Genomic DNA, 18,041 nt, shown 5'->3' with positions numbered 1-18,041 from the left:
TAATTAAACATTTTGGATAACAAAAGCCCTTTGTTAAAATGTTAAGACTCTTGCCCCTTAAGGTGTTGAAATTCATACAGATTTCTTCGATAGCTCTCAGAAGTCTGTGAATAAAAGCAGGGGTGTTTAAACAATTTTTCCTGATGTTTCTGAGATTTAAAGAAATAAATGGGTTTAAGCTATTTAAGCCCTATTTTTGTGTTGTAAAAGACAGCATTGTTTATTGATTTAATCCTTTTCTAGTCATAAATTCACCCCTAATAAGAGATAAGTGACTTGCAAACAACTTGAAAGATTTGTATGTTAAAACACTAAAAGCTGTTTGTATATGTAAAGAATAAGTATATAACATTGTGTATGGTTGATTCTGATATGTAAATTGTCAGTTTTGCTTGTTACAAATAATCTCCCCCATTTCCCACCAAACAGCAACGTCTGTGAGACAGAATGATGTTTTTGGGTGAGTTGAATGAAGATATTGGCAAACTGTTTCTGCATCATTCTGCATATGGTAATCAGGACAGTTGGGGGATGCTTTCCAGTGCTGACAGAGGGATTAGAAGATGATAGGTACCAACAAAAAAAAAAAAACAAAGAGGAGATTAATAGAAAATAGTACATTGTTTGTCTTTGTTCTCCTACAAGTCTGTATTTCAGTTACTGAAAAACGGGGTTATATATAATACCTGTCAGTATGTGGAAATATCTAGCTGGAGATGGAATATACTTCATGTAACAATAGTCACTGATTAAACAGGTCAAAATTATAACAAAAAAGTGTGTACATATATAGTTTATTCTGTATGTGCCACACACTTAATAGAAAACCAGAATAAAATAACATAAACCAAAGATTAAAAGTTAGTATTACAGTAATTGGAATTACCATATGGTAGTTCGAAGGACATGCGTCCTAATCATAGCCTGGCCAATCAAATTAATCTCAATATACTTTCTAGACAGTGAGAAAATAGTTTAATTGCTGATTAACTGCACCTGAATAGATCTGTGGGTCACATATATATCTTTCTCCTCCTCCTCAATGCTTCTTCTCCCAAACATAGAAGAATGCAGGCTATTAGAAAATCTTTTAATTTCTGCTTGCCAAACCATAGTTACCGTCCATCTGTTCTTGCCAATTGTGGAAAAAGGTCAGTTTTCAGCAAAGCCATGCATTTCACAGAAGGTATGTGAAGTGAAATTTCACAGGGGACATGATGGATCCTGATTCTTAGTGATAAACCTTTGGGGCCAGCAGGGTTGGCATATGGTTCAGCATGATATGAAGGCTTGGGTTCCCTGGCTTCACTTCTTTGGCGTGGAACTGATAAAACCTGGCTCTTAAGTATTGTTTCGCTGGACACCAATCATGGGCAGCAGGAACTGCCCATTTAACTCTCTGTGGGAAGGAAGCCCAGGCTGTGTTCACAATAGTACCATTCTAGTGCTGCAGACTGCTCTCAACAGCTTGACAGCACTAGGGAGGAGGATGGAGGGGCTGCTTTACTAATTGCCCTTCAAAATAAAGAGAGAAGTAACTGAAAATTAGTATTTGTTTTCTTGATTTAAACAGAAGAAACTTGTCTTTGAGTTTTTAAAATAATTTATAAAATTTACTTTACAGCCCTCTGAAGAGACGTGTAAGTAGATTACCTCATACTGGTACTGCAGCAACAGAGGGTAAAGAGAAAACATCCTCTTCAAATATAAAAGAAAAGAAAGTTGTAAAGTTTATTAAAGTACAGGTTAATGACAAAATTCCTCATGTGAGAAGTTTTCTCTGTTACTGTGTAGTGAGGATTTGCAAATTAATGCATGTCTTTATGTGCAGTCTTTTTGCTGGACAATATTTAATGTTAACATCATTTCTTATTTTTGTAATTTTACAGTTTGTAGTGATGTCTTCATGAAACTCATTTTCCTTACTGTTTCTCACATCAATGCATAGGTCTATATATGCAGAGAGAGTATTTAAGACAGAAATCTAAACATTTGAATGTGTGAACAGTGGGCTTAAGCATTCATGCTAATACCAGAGAGCCAGTTTGCTTCTGTATTTTTACACTCATCAACCACAATTACTTGAGTTAAAACTGATGTAATACTGAGTGCCAGAGCGGGGATAAATCCCCTCTCCCAAAATCAGGCGTTAGTGTGTGGGGCTGCAGTTCCCCCTGGCCTGTGCTATTCCACATTATTTGTGGGCTGAAGCGATGACTGCAACACCTTAACATCTCTCATTGGCACACGTGGTGCTACATCCTTAACAAACTTCAGTCTCTTGGCCCGTTGGCCCTGTGCCTCCCCTGCTGCCGCCTGCAAACCCGCGGCTGCCCCGTGAGCGGCTGCCTGCGAGCCAGCCGTTCTGTCTGCCGGCAGGAGCATCGCTCCACAGAGGGCCTGGAGCAGCGGCAGCTGTAATGGGTCTCAAAACATTTAGCACAACATACCTTATAGGTTCATTGATTCCCGTCTTGGACACATTAGTAAGACAAATCCTCCATGAAGGCTTCAGCACCGTTTCCTTCACTGTTTTGTTTTCACCTCCGTAGCCTGTTACTAAAACATGGGCGAGTGAGGTATTTGTAAATACTGTCATTAGTCTTCTCGCCACACAGCCAGTAAATTTAGTGAGTAATCTGTTACAGTGTTGAGGTATTCGTCCTGCCGATACTGCTAGCCATTTGGTCTTACTATCTTTTTAATTTCATGCTAAAGTGCAGTTCAGGGTTTGTAAACCAACAATACACAGTGAATGGTAGCAAAACTGAGGCTTTCTACTATATGTTTGAGTTAATACGCTCCTGCTATATTTCAAACGGATAATTCATTGAATGCCCATTCTTCCTCTTACTGCAGAGTAAATTATATTTAAGTCAAGATTAATGGACAGATTCTGATGTTAAAACCCAGTCTCTGAGCCTGTCATTCCCTAGAGGCATATAGTGCATTAGTTTAAGCCAATATGCTGCTTATCATAGATACTATGACACTGTCTTAAATGACAGTTTACTGTGCTTTGTTACTGCTTACTCTGGTAATGAAATCATATATTGTGTTCTTGATAATTACAATATTAAATAGAAACTTAATTGGATTACTGCACATTTAGATACAGATAGTTCTTAAGTAATTGCCCACTGTAAAATTTCTGATACTCATTTTTTCTCTCATGAGGTGTGTTCTGTCAGTGTATAAGCTTAATACTTAGTTCAGTCACTTTAGCGGAAAAAGTGCTGAAAAGAGAGCTACAGTGGGATTTTTTGGTGCAAAGGAATATCTTTTGTCCTATAGCTTTTCACTTGAACCTTGTTGGTTTTAAAACTCTTCCATAGGATGCTTTCTTTTGCCAATGTTCTTAAAATGACTTCTGGGTTCTACAGAGTAGAAGAATTCATTAAGTATTGTTAATTCAGAATTTTTCCCCTTAACTTTGAAATTGCTGGAAGTCTGAGAATCAATTTGTCATTTTTTGCTGCCTAAGCAGATGATCAGAATTAGAATTCATTCAATTCAGTAAGTATAGTCTCTTAATATTTTTATATGGTTATCTTAAAAAGATAACTTTTTTACATAGCTGTTTTTTGTATAGTAATATTGTGGTCAATATTTTTACTAAAATTAAAATTTATGTTAAGTCCATTACACTTGCACTCTAATTCTACATATTTTTATAAGTGCCTTTTTGCAAAGGAGCTTTGTGCAGAGTGGTTACATTTTTCATTTCATAATTGAGCGATTTAAGTGGTTAAGCATAGTCCAAATTTTATCCAATTCCAGCCTGTGTTAATGGTGCTACACTCACACTGCCTTAGCACCTGTTATGGATTTTGAGTCATCTGGCAGCCCGTGGGACTTAGATAAAGAAGTACCAGGTGTCCTGCCTGTCTCTTAATTGAGACGCAATGTAAACAATATAGACTTGGCAATATGGTTATAGGAATGGATTAAAGCCCAGCTTTGTCTGCACTGATGAATCACAGCTTTTTCTTCCTAGATGATGTTATAAACCACTGAAGAATCTAGTTAGCTGTAAGATCTGATGGAACAACATAAAAATAAACAATATATCAAGGATTTTCCTAGAAGGACGGTACTGCAGAATGTTAAATGTATTAGGCTTTCCAGTGAAAATGTAGGCATCAGTTAGAATTTCTTGCAGTAATTTAGCAATTTTGAAAGTGCTGACAATGTAAAAATGAAGATTCTTAAATAAATTCAGATAAAGTAAATGCCTTTCAATGTATAACAGGTTAGTAAACTAGGCAGAAAGCAAAAACATTACTTGGAAACACTCAGCAGCTGCAACTTTATCTAGCTGATGCTTACCTTGCAGGACTTGTAACCATTTAACCATAGGGTAGATACACTGGAAGTAATCTCCTTTAGCTGTAAGATCTGTAGGCTTAAAGAAAAAATGCCCCTAAATGGCCAGAATAAGTATTGTTATAATTTGCCCAATAACTTTTAATTTATTACAGATCTATCAAACTTTTTAGTAGTATAATGAAAATTACTTTTTATATTCATTTAAAGAATGATGCAACTATATGCACTGGAAACAAATTGCAAGATCTGGAATGATGGGATTAATTTGTATGGTTTTATCTATTACATATTCCCTTGTTTTCTTCATAAAGAAATATACCTCAAATTGCCTCAGAAAGCCCTTTTACAGTTACAACTTGCAATGGAAAAGATTTTTATTAAGGATGTTAGCTATTACATTTTATGTTTGCTTAAATTCTACAGTATTAGTCTGTTGTTTTTCATATTTCATTTTTTATGAGACATCTACATTAATAATTAGATTGTCGTATATATACATTACTTCTTAAAATTTGTGATTTTGGATACTTAAACACTGAGTCCCTTCTGCAGTTTCAAATATTTTCATGAAATGCAACTTAAAATTTTACTTTTAAAATACAATTTTGAGTCCTCTGAGTTTTATGTTCCTTTTTGTGAGAAACAAAATAGATTGTTACATTTTATTGCAGAAGTGCTGTCATTAGTATTGAAAATATTGTTTCAGTGGAGAGAAAAATCACCATAGAAGTCTATAAAATTATTCTTTCACCTGTTTAGTAGCATCAAGCATAGTATTTTTTTTCCTTCTTTTTCACCTAAATGACTTGCATCCAATATGAGGAGACCTGGTTTGAGAGTCATCAGTGTTGTGACTAAGTTCCAATTGCATATGAAGAAGCTTCTTTCACTTACAGCAAAGCTGTGTAAATAGATGCATAGAGTAAAATATTTATATGCCATTTTCAGTATTGGCAGTGTTTAAGAAACAGAAAAGGACCCAGGCTGACTTTGAGATATCAAATTGACTCAAGTAAATAGAAGTTGCAGTTGGGAAAAAAAAATATCTCTGTGTACTGTGCAAACTAGATGTGGAAATCACTGAAATGCAATAAATAGGGAACACCATGATGCCACTTCTACAGAGTCACTTTTCAGAATATAAGAGAACTTTAACTATTCCTCTCAGTGTGGCCAGTTGATACTGATCACCCACCTACATACAAAACGCAGCTAGTTGCAGGGCTTCCAACACTGGATCAATAGCAGCCCGACTTACATCCTTAATTCTAAGAGCCAACAAAGAGTACAAATTGCTGTGACTCAGTATGAGTTCAGCTGGTTTGACAACCACTGCACAATCTCTTCTTTCAAAGTGAGTTTTCCCAGAAAAAAACTTCCATTTCTGTGATTTGTGGGTTTTGTCCTGTCTTCCTTTAGGAGTCAGATTCTGCACTGGGTAACTTTTCCTTTCAGCTTCTGTAAAACCTTGGTTCTAGCCTTTACTTGTTTTCTGTTTACTGGAGGCAGCCCTCCTTTCACATGTTGACATCAGGAATTGTAATTTACGGGGAAAAATCTGCCCAGTAAAATTGATGCTTTCATCATTTTAAGTACCTCAAACTGTAGCAATTAATTCTGTGGGGTTTGCACACCTTCTCAGGCCAGGGAGCAAGAAGCTTAAAATCTCCTACCAACATATGCCATTTGTTGTGCCTCACTGTTTCTTTGTTTCCTTTGGTCTTTAATATCCTGGGAGCGTTTTTGTATGTTGACAATATTACAGATGTGGGGTTTTTCCAGAAAAGAAAAGGTGTGCTTCTAAATTTGCTGAGGGGGCAAAAGTACTAAACAAGAGGGTGCCATCTTATGTCGCTTTTCTTAAAATATTGTTAATCTCTTTTTATATAAATAATATATACATACAATTAGAAAAACCTTTTGTAGGTGTTTATTGATCCCACAAGTGTCTCTGGATGGAGGATTTTCATTTTCCAGTTAAGGATGGAGCAGTGCTTCGGTTTCTGCTTGTCTAAATTATTTTCCAAATACCTGGCTGACAAAGTCATACTCTCCACAATCATATCAATATATATTGACTTCTAAGATGATTTTGCTAACAGTTGGAACTACCAGGGATGCAGCTGTACATGTATTTCTGACAGTAGCTTGTAATTTAACCTGAAAAAGTCCATCTTGCTGTTTACAAATGCATGGCTTTTTTCTAAGAAGTATTTCTAGGCAATCATCAAAACCTCCTCATTTTCCTAGCACTGGAGTCAAAGAATCTCAGGTACTACATACAGTCAGTATTGTATTCCCATATTCTAATATATGGTTATATGGTGATACACTACACAGGTGGGCACATATCTATAAATACATAAGCATCAGGAGGGAAGATTTATGAATAAAACTTCCATGGAAGTGTCTCATTTTGGTTTTTGTTCAGGTTTTCTGAATGAGAGACACAGTGGTGGAAGAAAATTGAGTGAAGAGACCACATTTTTACTCCCTTTCACAAAGGGAGTCCTTTTGTTATAATTCTAATTTTTCTCCTGGGGGGGGACCAACAAAGTTGTGTTATCAGTCTACTAAACTTGACCAGCCCACCGGTAGGAGTGTAGGAGTGCCTGCAGCATTGTTGGGCTTACAACTTGGAACTTCATAGTTCTAGGGTATTTCCTGAACTATAGTGATCTTGAGGCATTTGAAATCATCCGGTCATCATCTTGAAGTCATGTACTAAAATACATAAAAGCAACATAAGCTGAAGTATAACATTTTATTGTGGTATTTGAAGTGATAAATACTTTCTTTTGACTTTCGGAAAAAACAGAGTTTCTGCCTTTGGTGACTTTAGGTGCTTCACAAATGCATACCTTTTAAACTCCATTGAACAAATGAAATCTTGCTCTTTTAAAGAGGTTTTTCAGGCATTACAAATATTTCCATCACCACTTTAGTGTATCAACAAACTATACATCTCTTCAGCCCTTTTTTAACTTCCTGTCATTGAGTAAGTTCCCCAGCATAATCCTTCCTCACAGAAGCTGCTTAGGAAGTCTGTCTTGATAAAACATTTTCTGTATGTTTTTCCAGAAGTCTTGAGAGCAGTTAGGTGTATAACTACTCTGTTGATCTAACCCAAGTTCCTCCTGGCTGGCCTTATAGGTGCCTGAGTCTAAAATACAGGTGATGAGAATCTCTACGCAGCAAACAGTCTTGGATGCCTCTGAAGTTCAGAGGTATCTAAAGCTTTCACTGCCACCCTTCCCTGGAGATCTGCCCACTTCAGCACACAGTAGAGCTGCCTGAGTCCTTGCCACATCCTGAACAGCCAAATGCCCAGATCATGCCCCTCTTTATCCATTGAGTAGGTAGGTATTTCCTTGCTCATCTGACTTGCAAGGCAGCAATGGGAAGAGTTTTGAAGGTATACTCGCTGGATCAGAGCCCACACAAACACAACAGGAGGTAACTCTCTTGCTGTATCAATCAGCCAGGAAATGAGAGAGCAGTTTCCAATTTTGAGGCCACATCTCCTGCCTCTTACAAAACTGTTCTAAGCGTTGGGACTAGGACATTTTGTAATCAGGCACACTCCGTTCACTGCTGAAATTGCTCTTCGTTTCATAAAATAAGATCTCTGAATCACAGGGAAAGTGCATGCTCATCTGTATAGCCTAATGGTTATGGTACTTTCATGGGAGAGGAGAGTCCCTGGATTCCAGTCCCTGCTCAGGAAGCATTTGTTACCACTTGGTCTTTGGAGCAGGCACTAGGACGACTTCTCCAGCCCTTTTGTGAATCTAGCACTTAAATGCTCTGGTAATAGATTATAGAACTGTGAAGTGCTATATCCTTAATTAAAGTCTTGGAGATTTTACTCCATGTTGAAACTGCTTTTTCTTCATTTTTTTCAGCCTCAGTTTAATGACATTTTAGGATTGGTATTCCCTGGATGACTGTAACATAGTAATCCTGCATCCGCTCTCTGACTGCAGAATACTAGATAGACGTATTATACTGCATTTTATTCAGTTCTAAAACTGAGAGGTGTGAATAAGAATGGAAAGAAAACGTAGTCAGAATGACACAGTAAATCTATGGAAGTGACTATGAGGAGATGAATTCAACAGAAGGACTTGAAAGATGGAAACAGTAGGAGAGTCTGAACAGTGGGAAGTATGGGATTTTGTGGTGATTGCATGGTTAGAATTACAGGGAAGGAAAAATAAAGACTAAGCAACTAGAGATGTGGGAAAATGTAACAAACAGATTTTCTCACCAAACTGAAGGTTGACAAACCCATGGATAAAGAAAAATCAGCAATGTGAGGGAGTTGTTTTGGATATAAAAGAAAAAGATAAAGATGGTGGATGAAGATGCAAGGAGGACAGCTGTTTTGCTTCTATTATTGTGGCACATGTATATCCTTAGCATAGGTCCCGGTCTCATTATACTGAGATGGAGTATAGCACAAGACAGATGTTGTTTGTTCCCCTGAGGTAAAAAAGCCAAGTATAAAACTGAAGGTAACAAAAGAAGGAAGATAAAAAATTCAGGGAAATATGAAAGAATGGTAGACAGCATGAATAGTTGTGTGACCTACACAGCAACAGACTTAAGTCTTCCAAGGTGTTTTCCTTGTGGTTTTTTTTCAAGAAGTATCATAGCAAAGGGGAGAGTTTCAGGGGGGCTTGTTTTGTGGGTGCTTACAGAGACCTGGTGCTAGGCATAAGAAGACATGTGGAAAAAAGTACAAAAGTGCCTGTCTAAAAAATGTCAAAGTGAGTGAGAGTGACTGTCTCTGATAACTGACTGGAAGCAAGAGCAGCTTTGGTAAAATTGAGCAAATAGGTATGGACTAAAAAGTTAAAATAATTAGCCTGCATTTGTGCTGGAGAGTGGCAGACTGATGGCAATATCTGAAGAGAATGTCCCATCTAAGCAGTATGTTCAGAAAGTGGGCTCTGCAATGCTCTGAGTATATAAGGAGGAACAAAAATTCATTTGTTGAGGCCAGAGAAGAGGATACAGCAGTAACAGAGATGTGAAGTAAGAGCCTAGCTAATTTGTTCATGTACATGGCTAGAAAAAGTTTTAGCTTCAGATTATGCAAAAAAGAATCTGCATGATGTAGGTGTATTCTGCCATAGGAATCTAAACAGAGCCTGAGTTTAAAAAGGAAGTGATACAGTCAACAGTGATGGAGAGCTATTAGGTGAAGACATGAGATGTTTTTCAGGTAGATTAAGCATTAGTAGATGATCTGACAGCCAGGATTTTGGTGCTTGTTCCCAAGTGCAGATCAACAGGTCTAAAAAAAATCACATTTACAGTAATAATAGAAAGTACAGTATTTTCAATATTAATAGAAATAATTGCAGATTTAGAGAATAAGTAAAGTGGATTGTAATGCAAATTAAATTTTAGCTGGAGTGACTACAACCTGAGTGACCTATAAAGGTACGATTCCTGATTTCTTCTTGTACTGATTATATTTTTCAGAACAGTATCTTTTGAAAAAGTGTAATGAAGTCATCAGGTTTTTTGTTATCACTTTTTGCAGGTTATATATCTTCGAGGTTTTAGCTGACAGATTTGCGTGAGTGCCTTAACGTATATCTTACCTTTTTATCCGCACTCTTTTGTTCCAGTTAGCACCTTCTTCAGAAGCAGAAACTTCACGGCACTGTTGTTTAAGTGTTTCGCCAGTCTGTGGGGCAGAATCTTTCTCCATTGGTTTGTCCGTGCATCCTTCCCATTCCATCTTAATTGCTGATGCCAGTGGCAACATCCACTGGCAGTAAGAATACAGCTTGCATTGCCCTATTATTACTAGCCATTGAGTTTGTATGTGCCGCTCAATTTGTAGGTGCTAATAACTCTTCCCTAGAGAGCAGCATTTTAAAGAAATAAATGTCTAGCCTATTAGAAGTAATGCAGAAATTAACTGCCGTGGGTTTATGGTCACTCTTGCAGTTAGTTGCGTTCAAATACAGTGTAGAACTAGATGATACCACCCACAACAGCATACAAATTTGGAGTTATAAAACACTAGAATGTTCTCAAAGTATAAGTGAATAGAAGATATACGTATCCAAATCTTGGCTACTCAGTTTAATATAGACAAGGAGTTCTCCTGAGGGGAGCGTGTCGTTTCTTAATGCAGAATGCTGCAAGCTTTGGACTTGGTGTTCACTTCAGATTCTTGTTTTGGTTTTAAGCAGGGTTCTGTTTTTAACAAGCTATAGATGGTTTTGTGTATTGTTAGGATGAGCAGTAACCTGTCTAGCTGTATAACTTTTTTCAGGGGGTACTAAGTGTGCATTTGAATTAGACTTCTAGAACTGATATAAGCACGTCCTCTCCACTGTGTAATGAAAACACCATTATCCTCCTCCGTCAGCATCTGTGTCAAGACTTCTTTATTTGGTTAGGAGATGGGCACCTAGACTGGACAATGGGAATGTCCTTGTCGTGTTCAAAGCAGTAACTTTCCTTCATTTTTGCCTTATTTGTGTATAAGCTTTGGATATAATAGGATAAACTAAAAGGTTTCCTTCAGAGACCTCTGAAAGTAGAGCATTTTAAAAGCAGGTAGGTGTCTCCACCCTACTTTTTCATGAAACATTTTACCCATTCAAGCAGACTTTTAAAAACAGCTTGTTTTGATAGCAGCCTGTTCTCCTGTGGGCCTTCAGCCTTTGCTTCCTGGCAGCACCTTTGGTGCGAAAAGAGAGTGATCAATTGGGAGACTATCAGTGCCAGCATGCATAGAGTGATAAGTTAACACACCACTGGGAATTTCTAGGGCCCACCAAGATACTTCACTTCTAATGTGCTAACAAGCTCATTTTTCTACCTCTTGCCTCTTCAGTTATTTTTTTTTCTCAGGAGAGCTTAGAAGTTGAGTGCATCAGGCATAATGAAAAGCTCTGTAGGAGGGAGAAGCAATAACCCCATTTTTCCCTTTTCAGCCAAATAGAAAATTAGTTTCTGGTAATACACAAAGGCCAGTATTTTTTGTGCAAGGGGCACTGCTGTGAATCAAAGGACTCTATTAACTGCAGAAAATTCAGCAGCTGTGAATCTCCCCCAATGAAAAAAGTGCTTTTCAACAAGTTGTGAGATACGTAGTATTATTTAGACTTCAACCATCAGTTTCATCCTCTACCACTTATACATAGCCTCTTAAAAACTGTGCTATATTACTCTCCTCTGTTAAGGCTCAATACTGTGTTTATCCCCCAACCTAAGAACTATTACAATGGGAGATTTTTATATTTTCTCTTGTCCCAGTGTTTCTATTATAGCTTTGCAGCCTGAGACGTCTGCCGAGGTTCAGCTGTGTCGGGATCCAGAAAAAATTTGGAACACGGATTTTGGAGGGAAAATTGTTCCCCAGTTTCACTGTGTGACCAAGTTGTGGTCTAAGGAAATGCAGTGAAGATTGATTAATTCACTGGAAGTCCTTTTCAGATAATATATTCTCTATACATTTTTTTGATCTTTAGATAGACTGCAAAATCTACTGTAAATATTGTACAGAAAACAACTGCCAAGAGGTTTCATAGGAAAAGCTCCGTAATTGTTGAAGTATAGTTCTAAAAGCTAAAACAAAGGGTATTGTTTCCAGCTGTAATCTGGGGCTGACAATTTTATTGCTTGTCATAACTGAAAATAGTATAGTGTTTTATTTTAAATACTAGCACTTGCTATTAAAAATGCTTATCACTTGTAATGCAGCTTTTATGTTTGGATTGCTAAAAAATTTATGCAAGATGAATATTATCCCCATTTCGCAGGTGGTGAAATTGAGTCAGAAAGGTAGTTTCCTCACTGCCCCTGTTCCCCCAAAAAAGAGCAGCAAACCTGAAATCAGAACCCAGAACCTTCAGGAAACTGATGCTGAGTGCATTCCTCCACAGCATGCTGATTCGTTTGGGTTTGGGTTTTTTTAGGAAAAGAGAACTATGTAAGGAGAAAATTATCTCACTATCTACAAATAAGATACGAAAAAAAAGTGTGCACAAGGGTAAATGCCAGGGAATTTTTCTGATTATTATTTTATGGTTCTGTAAGATAACTGGAGAAGGTCTCCCTCATTCAACGCATTGAGTCCAGCTGGAGGACTTTGAAAGTTGTGAGAGAAAAGGTTAACTGATTTCTCAGTTCAGGAACTATACGACATGAAGTCAGCATGGTAGTTTTTCTTGATAATTGTATGTTGCTGCCTGCTGCTCTACATTTTGACAGCCATTTCCATAGTTGCTTTCATGAACAGCAGAAATATTCTCTCTTTTTCTCGCTCTCTCTGTGCTAACAGCACAATCAGGCCTGCTGGAACAAGAAGCCTGGAGAGGGTTCTTCAAAAGCAACAACACTTCAAGATACCTGTCTCTTGTCAATAATATCAGAGAGGGAGAACACAGGGAAAAGGAAGAAGTACAGTATTTTGCTGCTGATGCCCTGCAGATACCCTGTTAGCCAGTATTTAAGGGTCCTGCGGATTCTTTACAAATATTCTCACTTGTTTTAACGGCATAATTGATAAGGTTTTTTTCCCAATAGTCAAATTGAGCTGTGTGTTCACCTTAACTGCATGTGTGTGTGTGTGTTTTTAGGGATTATGGAAGCAGTTTGTTACAGAAAAGTGCAAAATAATTTATTTTGTTAATGCTAATGTTATTTTTCATGCTATATCCCTTTAAAATTGTAATATTTTTTGTATTTAATTGTGACCAGAGTGCAGAAAAACAAGTTACTCAAAAGAGAGTACTTAAGTTGCTGCTGTTTGAAAAAAATTTCAGTAAGTTTTGCATCACACATGACAAAAAGATAGTTGAACCATAAGGTTTGCATTAATTGTGTCTGTCTTACAGTTAATATTACTTCACTGCATTAGGTAATATCAGGTATGTAAAGAAGTAAAAATTTGTGTGTACAGTCACTGAAATACATTATATGTATTTAACAAAATCAAGAATTCTGAATTACTAGGCACTGATATTTAGCAGTTACAGTACATGATATAAATTGCTCCTTAATTCTTGGCTAAACCAGTTACGAGGAGAGAGCACGATACCTGCAAACAATTGTTCAACATCATCTAGAGCCTACAACTTTTGAGGATTTTGCTGCTCAGGTTTTCTGTCCAGCACCTTACCACCATTTGCCCTCAGATACAGGTAAGAAGTACGGTAAAGAACTGGTTTTGTACAATCTTACTTGAAATGCAGTATCCTTACTTATAAAGACTAAAAATTCGGACCTTTGCACATCGAGAGTTACCATTAATCGAAAGACTACGATGTATGTATTTGAGGACCTGGGCAAAGTTGCTTTTAAATCTTTATTCTGTTGCCTGGTGTTAAGGTTTGGCAAGCTGCTTTAATATAGCAACTAGACCCTCTATTTTTACAGCGAATCTTATCATGTTCCTCTCTATAAAGTCTCCATGGAAGTGTTGGTACTCCTGCATCCGGGCTATTGTGGGTAGACACATTCTTTAATCTAAGTACACCTTCCCCATAAGAAAGTCTTAAGGCTCACTACATTTTTAGAATGCAAAGTTTTAAACTGGAAATCTGAGAGCCTTGCAATCATCAATTTTGTTTCCACATTATTAGCTGCAAAGGTGGTTTTAAGGTCTTTTTTGCCTTCCAGTAAACTTCCTGTTTATAAGAGGATACTGCATTTTCAGTTACTAATGAGAAAATCGGTAAAAGAAAATGAGTAACTCAAGGCCTTCCTGTTCTGAAATTTCTTGAACTCCTTATGATTATTTCATTATTTTATTTCCCCTCTTTTTAGATCATTAAATATCAGTTCTGTTTATCTGAAGGTAAGACAAAGTGTCCAAAAAACCCCTTTGTTCCTCTTTTACTAGAGTACTAAGCTTGTAACCAAATTGTATGCGAACTTTCCTTGTTGCCCTTGTTCACACTAAAAAGAATTTCACACTGATTGAGAAATGACCACTACATCTTCTTAAAGTTTTAGTCTTTTACTAACCTCAGGTCTGCATGAAGCACTAACACTGGTTCTGGGATAAAGGTAACTAATGATAGAGACAGTCGTTGAATGAGTAACACTTTATTGTGTTGACCTTTGTTTCTCAGCATGAACAAGTAGTACTGGATGGCAGTGGTGTGTTTTGTACCCTGTGCTGTCTTTCATTGATGTTGTAAGACATTCTGCAGTGATAACATAGGAGAGAAGGAGAAGAAGAATGTGTAACACTTGAAATTCCTTGTTCAGAAACCTTTATCTAATAACAAATAAATCAAAATGCTTCTGTGGAAAAGCTGTAAATCTAAATAAAGTAATTTGGCAAGTTGTTATCTCAAAATTTGTTTCTCAATTGCAACAATATGCAGAAATAAATTCTCAAATTATAGAGGAGTTGTGATAGGACTACAGAAAGATGTTAAAATGTTGAGACTCCTTTGCTTGAAAATATAAACCATAAGCTGAAACAAAGCGTAGTTTCAAAGTATAATAAGTGGTATAGTTATGCTAGTGCAAATAGTCAAGATCAAAGAGAAACAAGAGTAAAAGTAATTTAAAACTAATTAAATCAGTATTAAAAAATAGTAGCATAATTTAATGTATGAAAATGTTTGAATAGGAAAAATCTGTAACTAGAAACATTAGAAACAATAACCAGGGATATCAGTCCTTGCCACATTTCCCACCTAATGCACTCAGTAAGTACTCAACTCCAGACCCTTTTGTATGGCTAGTATATATTCTATGTTGTAGTGCACTTGCCTATTCACTTTTGGAAATCTCATTCCAGGCTAAACCATTCTGGCCACTTTCTCTAGTTCATTCTTTTGGGGTGAAGCAAAGCTGCTTTTCTGTACCCGTTTGGTGCACTGGAGGACACTACTCTACAGTGGCAATTCCTGTATTCCTTTAAAAATTGTCCTAGTCATGCTTGGTATTCTCTAACATGATCTGGAAGAAGATTATGATTTCTGGAAACTTGATTTTAGACTTAACCTTTCTATCAAATGTAATAGTTTTCTGCAGGAATCTCATTAATAGGAGCTTGTGATGTATTTCACATCTGCGTGTATGCGCATTTGTGTTTACGTACCACAAAATATGATGTCCTGTCCTGAGGGCCACATTCTTCTGGACCTTGCGCTGTGCAGTGGAACTGACCAACACGTCGTGTCAGGAGCAGCCGGGAGCTCCCTAGGACGGACATGCAGCACAGTGTGACCCTGCGTCAGAGTCAAAGAGCCTGTCCCCAGACCTGCCTGACTCTGAGCTTTCACAGGGATGCTGGGGATGCTCTGGCAGGCCTGCCGGCAGCCTGGGGGCTGACTCCCTGTTCAGCCCAGGCTGCTGGGGCTCTGATATTCAGCTCCAGGACAGAGTGCCTGAAATAGCAGCACACCATCTGCCTCCAAGCTGGCTCTGGAGGGCACAGATTCTACAGCCTGAGGCAGGTATAAATCGACACTGCAGTCATCTGCCAGAAGGGTTACCCCAGGGCTTGGGGTTATCCTGGAAGCCACTGCTTTCCAGTTCTAGCAAAGGCAGACCTGTAAGCAAGGTGGCTACAGATGACCCAGAGATTTGACAGACCATGATCCCAAAAAGAGTCCACTAGATGTGCTATTAAAAAAATAGATACCCCTAAGTTTCCAGGGTTCCTACAACAGGCAGATTTCTTGAAAGATGTATGAAGACCACTGAATTGTGCCAGGATTGCACATAGGAGTATCACTGGAGTTCTGCCTGGCAATCCACACACATTCATCACCCCCAAGACGACTCAGACAAAACCTTGTAGGCTCCCTCCTAGACCGTTCCATGTCATGAAAATTTCTGAGCAGCTTCTAAAAGTACATCACAGTTGATTTTTTTTTAAAGGAAAAATATTTCATTTATGTCTGGTTTTTTAAATTAAAAATAATGACCAGAAGAGACTAGATTTCCACATTTCAGATATTCTTTAATTGGAGCATGATCCCCAAGATTATAATTGCTGAATATGTTTAATTTTTATAAAATATTATGTAAAATTTCTTCTTCTAAGGAAGATAAATAGAAACTCTGAAGCTACTACAGCCCATCACCAGGTGTCGTAATTTTGTTGTTGTGATCCGTTGGCTGGTTTCAGCATGCTGGTTTTTTATCTGAGCTGTGGTTATCGGAGCAAGTAGAGAACATGCCATTCGGTAACCAACTCTGTTTCCTCAGATCGAGGTATTTTATCAAAGGCTCAGCTCTCAGCAAAAGCTGTTTCCTTCCTTAGAGTGGTTGCTCTTCAATACAATGTGATTGTGGCTGCTGCCATTATCTAGATACTTAGTTTGTCCTGTTAAAATATCTGACCAGTCCACCTTCCCATATTCAGGAACCTGACTAGTGTAGCAGATGCGTACATTTAAAAAAATTGAGGTTTACCTGCACTTAATCACAGGATATAATTCCGTTGCCTCTGTATTTTTTACTTTGTGCTGACTCTGTTAAATAGAGTAACTGCAGACACTCTGTTAGAGTAACTCCTGCTATACAGCTATTGAGCAAACCAGATGTCTGTGACACCAGAACAGGTTGAGGGAACTGTCAATGGTAAGCTCAATGATATTGAAGGGCTTATTGACCCCATGATGTTAAGATTCTGAGCTTTGAAATGTACTGATGTCTTGGGTTTGGTTTTTCTCTATCTTCTTTTTTTCCCCTCTCTTCCTACTAAAAATACTTCAATACAGTAAACCTTACAAAGAAGGGGCCTCTCTACATTAGTCATAGTATTTCCCTTGTGATAAAAGCATCCCAAGAGTCATTCCTATATTTTCAAGACTGTTCTTCTGCCCCACTCCCAAACTAATCCTGACAGGGAGGGAAGCAGGAGAACGTAGAGGTAAAAATACTTCAGCCTTGCACAAGAGAAACTCAAATTCAGCAGCCTGCATCTTAATCTCTTCTGCTGCAAGTTTGCTGGGTAACTTTGAACTGAGAATCTTTTTGGCCCTGTGTTACCCCTTCACAAATGAGAACGGTTCTCACTGGAGAAGGGTCTAAGAACACTTGTTGCAGGTGGTCGTTGAAGTTTATGACTGGAAGTGAAGTTGAAATACAGAAATGAGGGCTGTATGTCTGGCAGGGCTGGGAAGCATTTCTAATATCCCTTCCAAACTTAAGAAAATTTTTGTTTTCGTTCCAAATCAGAGCAAAACCACAAAACATACTGAAATTTTCCAAAAATCTCATATGGGAACCACTGAAGCTGAAACTTTATGCATTTCTGAACTATTGTCCTCTAAGTTGACTACTTGGGTGGTCATAAACTGGGGATCTTCAGCACTTTGAGGCAGTAAATTCAGCGTGGACTGCTAGAGACCCAAACAGATCAACTTTCTACATTTAATGAAATGGGTCCACTGAAAACTATAGGGTATGATTGTTCAATTAAAAAGCATCCCATGCATAAGCACAAGGGGGCGAAATTAAATTTTAATCCTAGCATTTCCTAATTTTTGAATGTTTGGCTGTGAATTTATTATCTTATGACAACACTTTCCTTGTGTAGTTCCTTACATCTTTGTTCTGTCTAAGGCATAGGGCAAAAGAGAAATTCTGTAACACTCATTAACAGCCACATGATTCATAAGCAAAACTGTAACCTCTAGATCCAGTACCACCGACTGCGGACTGAGATAGGGCAATAATTGGTGGTAATGGTAAGCTGTCTTACTTCT

The 18,041-nt window shown here is 37.8% G+C and overlaps 1 protein-coding gene across 4 annotated transcripts in view; it reads left to right on the top strand.

Moving 5' to 3' along the window:
• The window catches only part of RALGAPA1 (Ral GTPase activating protein catalytic subunit alpha 1), a 143,036-nt gene that overhangs the window by 120,334 nt on the left and 4,661 nt on the right, over positions 1-18,041 (top strand). For all 4 annotated transcript variants that reach the window (XM_064460276.1, XM_064460275.1, XM_064460274.1 and 1 more), the window contains one exon: positions 13,381-13,505. In XM_064460276.1, coding sequence (XP_064316346.1) covers positions 13,381-13,505 — 125 coding nt within the window. The remainder of the gene's footprint in view (positions 1-13,380; positions 13,506-18,041) is intronic.

The sequence above is a fragment of the Phalacrocorax carbo genome, chromosome 9 (assembly GCF_963921805.1).
Source record: "Phalacrocorax carbo chromosome 9, bPhaCar2.1, whole genome shotgun sequence".
Taxonomy (NCBI): Eukaryota; Metazoa; Chordata; class Aves; order Suliformes; family Phalacrocoracidae; genus Phalacrocorax; species Phalacrocorax carbo.
This window is presented reverse-complemented; position numbering and strand designations above follow the sequence as displayed.